At 39.9% G+C, this 12490-nt stretch overlaps 1 protein-coding gene across 3 annotated transcripts; it reads right to left on the bottom strand.

Moving 5' to 3' along the window:
* Window positions 1–2354: 2354 nt before the first annotated feature.
* Window positions 2355–9966, bottom strand: ehf (ets homologous factor). Of its 3 annotated transcripts, none has more exons than XM_079162655.1 (9): window positions 9822–9966; window positions 7121–7256; window positions 6372–6629; window positions 5241–5285; window positions 5081–5125; window positions 4919–4981; window positions 4784–4822; window positions 4495–4690; window positions 2355–3018 (listed from the first exon to the last, which is right to left on the bottom strand). In XM_079162655.1, exons 2-9 carry the CDS (start codon window positions 7218–7220, stop codon window positions 2919–2921), a joined length of 846 nt encoding a protein of 281 aa, XP_079018781.1. In that variant the 5' UTR covers window positions 7221–7256; window positions 9822–9966; the 3' UTR covers window positions 2355–2918. The 3 variants fall into 3 exon arrangements, with proteins under 3 accessions (XP_079018781.1, XP_079018782.1, XP_079018783.1); XM_079162656.1 differs by having other exon boundaries at window positions 5081–5122; XM_079162657.1 differs by having other exon boundaries at window positions 5081–5101.
* Window positions 9967–12490: the final 2524 nt, after the last annotated feature.

The raw sequence follows: 12490 nt of genomic DNA, 5'->3' as shown, positions 1-12490 counted from the left end.
CTCACAGGTCCATTTGAGTGTGAAGAGAAAATAATAAGGGGGTCTGATAAGCTGGCGCTGTGTATCTGCTGAGAGAACACAATAGCCCAACTGAGAGGCATGAGACACTGGCACAAAATCCCAGCTGGCTGTCTTTATGCCCATGTTCAGCCTATCTTTCATCACTTTCCTGTTCTTCCTCCAGCATCTATCTGATTGAATTAATGCACTCCATTTAAATAATGAAATAGCCCTTGTGCGGCTCATTCAAATCTGAAAATAACTTTCTGACAATACGAGATAAAGGCACTTGTGGGCATATTGTTTTTGGCCAAACAAAGGCAGCCATTATTCCGTCTGTGCAGCCTAGTGTGACACACAGTGCTGTAGGCAAATAGACTTTTACCTGTACATGCATTGTTTTGTCATCTTTCTAGACAGTTGTCTGCGCCATTCGTATCATAACAGTTAATGTGTAACAAAAGCAGTCATCGCTAAAGTGAGTCACATGGATTAAATATCTCTTCACAGCTGCATGAGTGTGTTTTTGTTCCTCCCCAGATCTGTTACAACCGGTTTGGGTGCATGTTTGCCCAAGTGCCATCAGTGTGTGCCACGAGTGCCCAACAACCGAGGGTTGTAAATACTTGTTACGCTGGTTTAATGGTGCTTTCCCGAATCTTATCCTCTCCCACGTACAGTTGATTCTCGAGAACTATTTGAGTCATAGGCCTCAGTGAGTCACACACAAAAGCTGGTGTGTCATTTGAGTCAGGTGTCAGTGGCCAACATGGATCTTTACACTGAGGCTATGTAAAGCCTGGGTTTGCATTCACAGGGCAGCGGTCTGTTAGGAAAATCAAGCTCCTGTCTCTTTGGGCTGAATGGGGTTAGAGCAGTCCAGACAATTTGCCTAACTGGATACTCATCTTCACCCAGTCACATCGTACATGTCCCCATATCACAGCTCACGGCAGAATCCACATTATTCAAAAGTGAAACTGAGGCAACCTTTCAGACGTCTGTCGCTGATGATTAGATGCTCACCTCTTTGTGCCATGTACAATGGACTAAATCCTGGTTGTATGGTAGACAAACACAATGAAGCATTTGAGGTAATGGGTAAATGATACACACATACTTGTTCGTACTGCTTTACCTTTAGCTGCCCAACAGCTTCACTTTGCTATAGCTGTCAATCTCTTATTTCCTGTCATCATTTGAGGTTTTGAAATGTATGCAACTCATAACCATAACTTTTATTTTAGTGAATCATTGAAACACAGCTATACTTTGAATTTTGTGTGCATTTCAAATTAAAAGTGCATAATATGGGTCACGATAAGTGCTACTCCAGAGGAACCACACAGAATCTAAACAATGGAATATAATGAATATGCACTTCAGTTTGGATTGCATGGCTTGCATGTTTCATGTACAGTTTTATAACAATATGGCAATCAATAGCCATTATCTCAATCCAATCAGGAGCAGTCACTGATTGTATCATCCCCCCGTCCGCAATTTTCCTTATTTCATCCACTCGTCAATAGAAAACAAAATTACAGCAAGCTCCTCTAATCAGAGCTGGTTTCCTGATGTCAGTCATTCAGAAATTGATTCAGGCCTGACACTAGAAGATTACTTCTCAGTGACATATGGTTGAGTTTCTTCCAGATCGCTTCATGACAGTGTCGGTTAGTGACACCGATGTGTGTGAGAGCAAAACGACAAAACCGAAAGGGGATGCGGCGATGGTGCAGTGGGCAAGCTTTGAAGCTGTTAGGAAAGATAACAACCGAACATGGTGTCAATCAGTGCAACGCTATGTAAAGAAGGGTGACAAAAGCCAGATAAATCAGAGTGAAGATTAGACCAAATTTGCTTGTGAACACAGACCAAAGAATGGAGTCTTACATTGCCACCGCTTTTATCTTGTTGGCCATCGAGGTCCAGTCATTTTATCTGTCTATCTGCAGGAACCAGCGTGGAAGCTGTGGCGCGCGCTAGCCACCAATTAACAGTGTTGCATTTCACACTGTAACGATGAAACAGAACTGACCTGCACTATCTCTGAGTGCTTGGCTTTTCACAGCAAGATTGTAACAGATTCGGTGGGAACAAGGCTAACAGCCGTGGATCCAAGTCACACCATGTGGATACTCGACGAATGTTGATCAAAGTCACAGGCAAGAATAGCTGCGATTTTGGGCGGTACGTTGAACTCAAACTGCTGATTGATATTTGGATCATAATATTTCTTTGACCCATAGCAATTAAAAGTCACAGGAATTTTCCTGTTCTTGGCGTAAACACCCAACATGTACACATGTAATCCTTAAAAAATTACATTCATAGAATAAAAACAACGAGGAGCTTTATTTTTATCGATCGTCAACAAATATTTACACACTTTCTTTAAAGCTCAATAGATGCAAAATATATAATAAACCAAATGTGACCAACCATTCTGTTCCGTTCATGTAAATATGTATCACTTGTTTATGCATTCTTGTACTTCATTCCACTTATGGAATGTTGTTTTTTTATTGTTTAAGTTGTTGTTTTTCAGCAGTGAAGCGTCCTTCCCGAAGGAGAGATCTGTTTGCCACATGTGTTTTGAATGCTTTGAACACGTGCTGCTTTGGGACTTCATAGTATCTGAAAATAAGACGAACAGGATTCTCAATGTTTTACGTTATGTAAACACACATGTGTGAGGTGTGCCTGCTGTCATGCTGATGCAATAAGTATTTTAAAAAGGCACAGTAAAGAACATCTCAGTGCAGTGTCACAAGAAAGGGATGGAAAAAAAAGTCAAGGCAAACATACAAGTATCAACATAGTGTAAACAGTTGAAATATATTTTTCTCAAAACACGCTCAGTGAAAACTACAATGAAACATACAACATCAAAGACACATAAATGAATGAAATTGTCACATGTCTGACTCCCTCCATCCTCTTGCATTCCTTCCAAACTTGTAAACCAGTCTGCGTCCGTCGACTCGCTCTAGGATTTCTCTTTTGTAGTAATATCTGTAACAGAGGACAGATGAACACTGTCAGACAAATTCAAAATGAATTCATCACGGATCATCTAAAATGGAATCGTTACACAACAATGCAGTGTAATACTTTGTAATGTAATTAAGTATTAAATGAATTAATTTAACCTGTGCCATAGATCTCCATTGTTGTTTAATAAACAAAAACAAACACATCAATGAGCCACACAATTGTGCTCGGTGACATTTTCCTGAAATACAACCAACAACAACTACATTCTGAGTTGATCCCACATACATGAAGTCAAAAGGTATTGAGAGGAAGACTAACGCGTTGCTGGTTTTCTTCTTTTCATGGGATTTGTGGACAAAACTAGAGAGTTTTGCCAACTTTATCATTTCACTCTTATCATCATATATAATATCTTCCACAACAACAACTTACATCATTTGTTTTCTCCTCCATTCATTATGAGTAATCAGAATGAATTGACTATTTTCATAAATTTTTAAAGCAAGCATGTTGGATTAAAGTTGTGTTCCTCAGATTACTTTAACCATATTATGTCTACTCAATCAAACATGTAATGAAAGTGCAGACAGAGCTATCAGAAAGCGCTGGCTTACTCTTTTGTCATGAAATGGATTATAGGTCATTTTGTCAGTAGATTTTCTCTGTTATATATAGAATATCGTTTTTGACAAAATATGTTCTACATTTCCTCTAAATGGAATCACATGAACTCAAATGGAAGGAAACGTGGTTGTTATTCCTTTGCTTTTGTTATCAGAGAGCACCAATCTGTTTTGGTGATGCCATCAAGTTGCAAAATCTTCTGCACGACGGTAAATAGAAAATCAGCTTTGTGGTCACAGTGACAATACCTGTGGGCACATTTTGAAGTTCCCAGTGGTTTGCACTACGATGAAATTAAGCTCATTAGATTAGCTCATTTAAATGTAAAGCTGTGACTGTTGCAGGAGCCTGTGAGAGTTTTCTGAGGAGAAGCTCATTTCAGTTCATTTGGGAGAAAAGTGAAAACACGAGGCAGATCAGAAATGAGTCCATTCTACTGTAGGTGATCAGCAATGGGAAGATGTGTTTTAAAAGGTTGAGTTCACTGGTTTTAGATTTGTAACTCTTAATGACGTCACCTATAAGCGTCGGAAGTTGTTTCAAAGTAAATGTCTTAGTTATAACTGTTTAATTAGCAAGTGCATTATAAACTGCTTAAGTAAATTGGATTAGGAACAATGCAGTGTGAAATTTCTTCCCCATCACAGATTTCTCAAGCTATCGGTATAAAGAAACCCCCCTGTGTGCTTGTAGGATGTTGATTGTATTGAAAGTGTCGGAACTTTAATTTCTGCAGACAAGTTTCTCTCCCTCAGAGTGAAAAGTGGAGATTTAAAATCAGTTTCTGCAGCATTTTTTCCTCCAACAATTCATAACATACCGTCTGGTTTTGTATTTGTATAATTACATGTGTAATAGCTGCAGGTGTACCTCATTGCCCGGCTTAGTTTCTCGTAGGTCATGCTGCTGTTGTTCTTCTTCTTGCCCCATAACTGTGCCACTGCATCTGACTTAAGGAAGCGGAAAACCCCCTCCGTCCGATCCTCCCACTTGATCAGCCCTGGGTTTCGCTCTGGGTTCAGCAGAATGTCCCTGATGAACTCCCACAAGTGGGTCCCCCTTGGGTCTGTGGGGAAAGCAAGCAGGTTGAATGGTAAAAAAACAAAAAATCATAGCATATAAAAAAGATAATACGTAAAGATGTGTTGATATGACTTACTGTGTCTTTTGACCTGACGACTGAAAGACCTTTTGATATCTGAGAAAAATGAAAATTAGTTTTTTTCATTTGTAAAACTTATTGTGTGGTTCCATTACAAACCATGTTGTGTTGTATATTTTGTAGATTCCTCACCCGGACTGGAAGGGGTGGGGGATGCAACAGGGGCGGCGGGGGGAATCAAAGGATCGTAGATATCTAAGAAGAGAAAAATACATTTGTATTATTCTGTTACATGATCCATTCCAAATGAAGCATGAGATGAAATAAGGCAGCTGACTGATATATTTATAGTACCTCCAGGTAGATAGCTGACATCTGAAAATGAACAGGAGAAGTCTACTGTAATGAGGAAAAGACGATAAGAAGGCCATAATGATTAGATTAGATTTAGATAAACAGAAAAACTGTCGACACGCGTGTTTACATTTTTGTTTTTGTCTTGAGTGACTCTTACATTCTGGTTTGAGTTCCAGTTGCCCTAATTCCACATGGTACTGCCCTGCAGTGATGGGAAGGAATAAGGAAGAGAATTATCAGCACAAATCAGGGAATTCAATTTGTCAGTGTTGTGTAGAATGTGAAGATTGATTATATTCATGGTGAGCTATGAACCATATCTTCGCTTAAAGTCTTGACCACCTCTTTAGGGCACTATAATGCAAGTTACACTGTGAGGTAGTCTGAAGTATTCAGCAGATTTAGTAGAAAAACTATTGTGTTGCTTTATGATAAATGCAGATACTTTCACTTTTAGAGCCCAAAACAGTATGGTTCTGTATTTTCACCGCAAACAGGGCAAAAACATGTATCGCTTTCTCAATAGCAGACGGTAAAACAAGCAAATTATTGGTTAAAAAAAATTACCTGTTCTTCAGAATAAAAACAGACGAGAGAGCATCAAAATATGTTTCAACAAGAAGGTACATCAAATCTTAATATTCATTAGTTTCAAATGATGCATACAATTATAGCACCTTATTCCAAGGAACTGAGCCGGTTTCTTGCAGCAACAATAGCAGCATTGTGCTCTGGTTTGGTTCACCTTAAATGTCTCTGTAAACTGGAGGTTAAACCTGTTGTGCCTGGTCTTCTGCCACGAATGTTTTGAAATGCCATTGACTCAAGACATTAGGTAAACTATGATGTGTTGTCACTTACCACATATTATTACACTTTATTCATTGTATTGCTTCAATTTCCTTTTAGCTTCACTTCACACATAATTGTTTTAGTTAAAAATCCAAAGGTGAAGCCTCAGGCCTATGAACTCCAGTTTCTTTACAATATGCCTCAAACTCTAATTAAAAAACAGTGGATGAGCCAGCTTGTGTGTCTGCTTCACACCCCCTCTGTGCTTTGTTAGGAGACCTACTCAAGCAAGAGCAAACAACAAATCCATCATCTCCCTCGCTTTAATCAGTCTTTCGCTCCCTCTACAGCACCACGCAGTGCGACCCTGACTGGATCTGTGATCCCTCCTCAGCAAGACTCAACTCGAATCACCCGGCTTCTCTTTTATTGCAACTAATCATCCTCTTCCCCCTCCCCTCCCCTATAAGTCCCCCTATGAGACTCTCAGACGCACCGCTCCACTTTAGCTCTGTGATGCTGTGGAAGAGGATGGGTCCCACGCTGCCAGCAGCATGGATGAAGTCCTGGTAGTTCAGGCCGCAGAGCTGATGGCCGTCCATATCAAAGTTTTGGAAGGGAACACAGGAGGCATCCATCTGGTGCATGTCCATGACCTGCTGCAGCCACTCCCACACCTGGAACTTACTCCAGAACTGAGGCTGGGAGTCACGAGGCCACATGCGATTTGTGTAACCAGACGTCACCATCGGAACTGGAGACAGACATCAACGGTTATGCACGAAAAGCATTTGTCTACATCAGTGAATTAACTTTGCTTTAATGTAAATATGCATCTGATGAGGGAAACATGAATTCCTCTACTGGTGGTATTTGTCAATAATTAATCTGCAAAGCAGTTTACTGAAAGAGCTGTTGAGCTACTTCTCGGTCTGGAATCTCTAAATCACGCCTTGTGTTTCAGAGCTCTGGGCTCACCAGGTGAGCAATACATCAGTTGTTAATTGTTGAATGATTTTCAATTTGTATATCAGTTTCATAACCAGTGAGAGAACTGGATTGTTGAGCAGAGAGCAATCAGAATCCTTCAGCAGAACAAATAAGCATATTTTCTTGAGGCGTTTTAGGAATTTACTGAGACAATTTAATTAACTGATTTGCGTCAGTGACGAGTGCATACATTATGCCGTTAAGGCATAGAGTAGGCTTCATGAAGAGTGTGTTAGTGGCGGTCACAAGCCTCACCATCAGGGTAGGAGTTCGTAGGGCTCCAGGTAGCAGTCAGCTGGCTGTCCAGGGTGGTGGATGGAGTTACACTCATAGCTGATACACTCTGAAGTACCATGGCCCAGAGGCTGAGGCCACAGAGGAGTAATTTACTCTATGGATCAATCGAAAATGAAACAATGAACTTATTGCTTTCTGGCGTCCAATGAGACACAAAATAACATGCTTTAAATATTCTAATGGTAATATTTTGATTTAATTTCAAATTTAACAAAATATTCTGGTAATGTATAAAATATAATGCACAGTTTGTTTAATCCTTAAGATTTTCATGACACCAAGTGGCGGAGTCCGACATTCCCACGCTGGATTCAGATTCATATGTAAACAGGAAGGCTTCACAGGAAACGATGCATGCATGTTTACTCCAGTCTTATCAGTCAAGCATATCTCATTGATATCTTCCTCATTGTTTACTCCACTGGATCAGAGCTGTATTAAGTTTCTGCTAATGCAAACAGAATACTTTTGCAATCTTAAGGATTGCAACGAACTTATTTAATGTATTCGTCTCACCATGCTTAATATAATATTCATGGTAACTAAACATTTGCAACACAAAGGAATTATATATGTCAGCACAGTGTATGGGTTGAGTAAGCTGCTCATAAAAAATACAAGACTATCCATCGCCACAAAACGGCCCCATCGGTCGTTTGTACAAGAAGCTCATTACAACTCATATTTACGTTTATTGTTAGGCGGGGACTTCAAGTGGTTGTAGTAATTATGACGGGATCAAAGGAGGAGGTAAAGTAACGTAGTATAAAAACAAGTCCATGGAGGATAATGGGGTTGATGAATGGGTCAAACAAATGAGGACTTTCACCCAGGAGACCGCTGTTCATGTCCTGTAGTCACCCTTAACTTATATATCCTTTGAGTTTACATATTACAGCTGCTTATTTCATTGTCAGTTGATTTAGTGTTTAGTATGGGCTTTACTCCCTTTCACTCGTCACATTTAGCAGTTAGTGCTGTATTCATTAGAAAAGGCATGTTTCAGTCTTAACCACAAAATTTGCATCCCAAAACTAAACTCAGAATTTCAACAGCTCCACTGTTTTGAACAGCGGGAGGAAGAGAAGTGTTGCACATTCACAATAGCTGAGTCATGACTGACACTGTTCACTTTCAATGATCAGTTTAATGTTACTATTGACTCTAAATGTTCGGGACATTAAAAAAGAAATTCCAGACTGTTACTCATTAGTTTAGCGTTCAATACTGTTGCCAAAATAGATGACTGCACCGCATTCTACATTCTGCATTGTGTCAGGTGGTAACATTTGCCAACATCTGAACAAAGCTTTATGGCTTTGAGAAGTCAACTTTATGTGTTTTAAACTGGACGTGAATTCTCTGTCTAAGATGAGAAATGTGACATTGTTTTTGGTTTAAATGTAATGGAGCTATATATATATATATACAGTCATCGAGCTGTCAAAGGTCAACACCCGTTTCAGATAGCTACACAACGGAACAAATTCTTTACACAGTGACCCACACCTTTTCCCTGGAAGATCTTTGTCACATATTTATGGCATGTGATAAACAGAACTACACCAAGCCCTGTCACACTTTTTAAAAGTAGATACTGTGCTGCCAGCCTAACAGGATTGTGACATACAGACAAGCTACTTAGAGATCTGGCAATCATTTTTATAACAACGTAATGCTAAGACCCCTGCAAAAGATTTCCCCAGGAGGTAGGTGACACATGCCAACATGCAAAGGTAGATCAGCTCCCCAGTTGACAAGCTGCCAAGTCTGCTCAAACACCTAATGCTGTGTGTTAACCCTGTCTACACTGCCAAGCAGGTATCTTATGAACCAGACAGCAAGTATGTTATGAAGCAGCGCTAGACAAAGACATAGACACAGTTATGGATCAATATCCCATTAGCTGAGCCATGGTAAAAAAAATCACTCCACTGCATGTGCCATGGGGTTGACATTAGGAGATAAGCAATGCTTATCACCATTTCAGACTGTTGGTTTCATTTCAGTGATTGTTGCCTTCCCATAGCATTGGACATAACTAGATAAGTCCATTTCTAGTTTAAGTTCTCTCCACGCTATGCTTTATTCTTATTTTACCTATCAACTGTAAATGTGCCTTTTGAAAGTAACCTTAAATTAATATTGAGTTTGATGCCATTGCATTACATATGCAATCTGATGTACAGGAGAATATATTAAAGTTAATGCATTATTTTGCATGGCATTACACCACACTTGTTTCAGTAATTGTTGTGCGCTAAACAAATATTCATATTTTCAAAATTTGCCATTATTTACCTTCTAATTTTAGAAATAATCAAACTGTTATCATCTTGCAACAACACAAGATAACACATGTGAGATAGGAGGTTTTGAACCCACTGGGATAGAAAAATAAATAAAAATCCAGATAATATTCAAGCATTTGAGAAAAAAACATTTGTTTTTACATGCAAATGCATTTTCACACCTGCACCAACACTCTGAATAGAATAGGTTAAATAAAAGCATGTTGAAACATGTTCAATCATTTCACAATGAAATGCTATTAATACACACTTAGCCTTTTCGACCAAACCTCAATTTGATACACTGTGTTCAGTCATTATAAAAAGCACTGCTGGTTGCCCAGTGCCAGTATAGCATAGTATCTTACCAGAGAAATAGAATGGAGTCGGGTCGGATCAGGCCTGACGTAGATCCACTCTCAATACGGCTGAATGAGATCAATACTTATTTCTGGAGATTCCAATAATCTAGAGGACTAGTGATTACTGTGAGACAAGGTGAGTCCTTTTGCTTCCCAAATCTTTGAATAACAGATGAAAGCATGCAGACACACTAGGTGCTGCCCCACAATGGTTTTTTTATCCTCCTAACTTCCTTATCCCGCACCAATTGGCTACCTGTCCAGAGTCATACCAGGCAGGTATTTGCATATTGCACACCCACACACACACACACGCCTCATATAACTTTTATATTTCCTACTGGCGCTGTTCTCTCTCACTTGCCTATCGCAAACTCACAAACACACGCTCACTCAAGCAGAAAAGCACACACTCGTGAGGATACACCTCCACAGGCATGGATCCAGACACTCACTCGCCCATAGAGGGAATGTTTGATTCCTTAAAGTCATTGTTCATATAGTTGCTTAAAATAGTGTTTAACCTTCAGAGACAATTTCCCCTGTGTTGGTATGTTGCACAACATTTGTTTTACTTAGTTCATCATGATGAACGAGGTGCTGACAATTTAGGTAAGAGGCCCTGAGGGAATTTTTTTCTTTTCCGTTTTGAAAGTCGCTACAACTGCATGTTGGAAAATATGTGTGTGTGCTTGACAAGACTGCAGTGGATAAATGCCTTCATCAGGGTTACACATTTACAAATGTCTTAAATTAGTTTTCTACCACAGTGGCCTCTTCCAGTTATCAGTCAGTAAGTGAACTTTAAAGTCACATTTTTGCGTCTTTTTGAGGAATGCGCACTTTTTGGGACAAGTTTATTTTAGTTTCACTTAGAGCTATGGATGACCTCACCTCATCACAATCACCCAGCCTTTGATTAACTCTTAAAATAGCTTCCACAAACATGCCGTGATCCACAGGTGTCTGAGTGGAGAATGATAGATGAAAATTACCTTTGGTGTGCGTACCACAAATCCCAGTGAGCATACCACAACAATGAAAGAAGTGGAGAATCAAAAGTGACAAATTCTTTGCCAGTGTTCATATAAGCTGAACAAAATTTCCTGTCAGGTTTTGTACATTTCCCTTGTGACATGCACACAATGTGCTGTCTGAGGACATCACATAGCACTGTAAAGGAAATGATATATAGAGCTAAGTCAATGCCAATACTGTTCAACTGTCCAAAAGATAAGATCATGTTTCTATTCAAATCAGCCGTTGCACACTGCACGGCTGTAATAACAAACAAAGAGAATGTGAATGTGAAGGTGATTATCTGTTTTTGCCTTCAAATTCCTCAAAACATGTTTGTCCTGTTTGTTTTTTACCAGTTTGCACCAGTCAAATGCAGAGCACGTCTTTCAAATCAAAACTGAGTAGATTAAATAAACAGTATCCACGCAGCAGTAAATATGTCAAAAAAAGCATTTTTTACTGAACTTTGACACCCTTCATAGTTGCTGTTGCCCTACACTGACAATGATCAGAGAGAGTTCAAACGTTCTATTTTTGCTTGACGCCAATTAGGGTTTGGGCAAATTGTAACATCTTTGATCTGAGATCTAAATCTGATCTGTAACCTTGTACCACTACAATACCTCTTGGGACCAGAGGCACTAACAGTATCATGTTGATAATTGAAGTGACTTTGAGCATGGTTGAACTGCATAATAGGCTGAAGCAGAGAGACGACTGTGAGAAAGTATGTCAGGTTTCTCTCAGAGCTGGAGTTGCATGTGGAGGGAAACAAGAGGTGACGCTGAACAAATAAACTCACTTAATTTGCTCTTATATAATATGGATCCATCGAGAGTAATAATATAAAATCACTTCCAAGTTCTAATATTTAATCACCTCTTGAGGCTGACATTGTTGGCCTTTCCTCATTTCACAGAAAAAGCGTATCAACATATACAGTACATACATGAAATTTAACCTCTTTATTTAACCCATTCTAAGTATTTAGGAGCAGTGAGCAGCCGAGAAGCACTCAGGGAGCATCTTGGGTTTCAGAGTCTCGCTAAAGGACACTCGGACACACAGATGTTAGACAGGGATCGAATCGCAAACCTTGTTGTTTAAGGACGCCGCTCTACCCACTGAGCCACAGCTGGCCAAAGATCCCTGCGATCAACATTCTGGCTTAGTTCTCTGCTCTCTATAGTTCACACTGAGCTCACTTTCGAGGCTCTCACTCTCTCTCTCTCTGAGTGTGTGTGTGACTTGGACTCCTGCCCACAGCTCAGCCTCAGAGGTAATGAGGGAATTCAGTGTTAGCATGATTAGCTCCGAGAGTTCCCCTCATCCCCCCCATGCACGCCAGATCGCAACAGTCCAAACCCTACCACTCCTGATCTCCCTGCGACTCTATGACACCGTCCTAACTGCACCGGTTACGGATAAGTTGCCTCAAGCCCTCCCCGCAGCCCATCTGCTGCCTATTTGTAACACAGGTACTATTTTCTGGATTTTTTTTGCAGCAGTTTCCCATCTTCTTTTTAAAGGGTAAATTGCCTCCAGGGTGTAATTTGAGACCTAAGCCGAGCTTGGTGCCTTCCCACTGTGAATGCCTGACCAGATTTTATTGCAGTAAGATTAATAAGCCCATCAGCAGTGAACTGAAGTCACAC

This window comes from Pholis gunnellus, assembly GCF_910591455.1.
Source record: "Pholis gunnellus genome assembly, chromosome: 7".
Taxonomy (NCBI): Eukaryota; Metazoa; Chordata; class Actinopteri; order Perciformes; family Pholidae; genus Pholis; species Pholis gunnellus.
The sequence above is the reverse complement of the archived record's forward strand: the minus strand, read 5'-3'. Positions and strand labels throughout refer to the sequence as shown.

Bases quoted from the DNA above. Each gene is read 5' to 3' on its own strand.
- ehf (XM_079162655.1), bottom strand. From the start codon at position 7,220: ATGGTACTTCAGAGTGTATCAGCTATGAGTGTAACTCCATCCACCACC. The intron at 6,630-7,120 runs GTGAGGCTTGTG...GTCTGTCTCCAG, and splicing joins TACGAACTCCTACCCTGATG to TTCCGATGGTGACGTCTGGT. The intron at 4,823-4,918 runs GTGAGGAATCTA...CATTTTTCTCAG, and splicing joins CCCCACCCCTTCCAGTCCGG to ATATCAAAAGGTCTTTCAGT.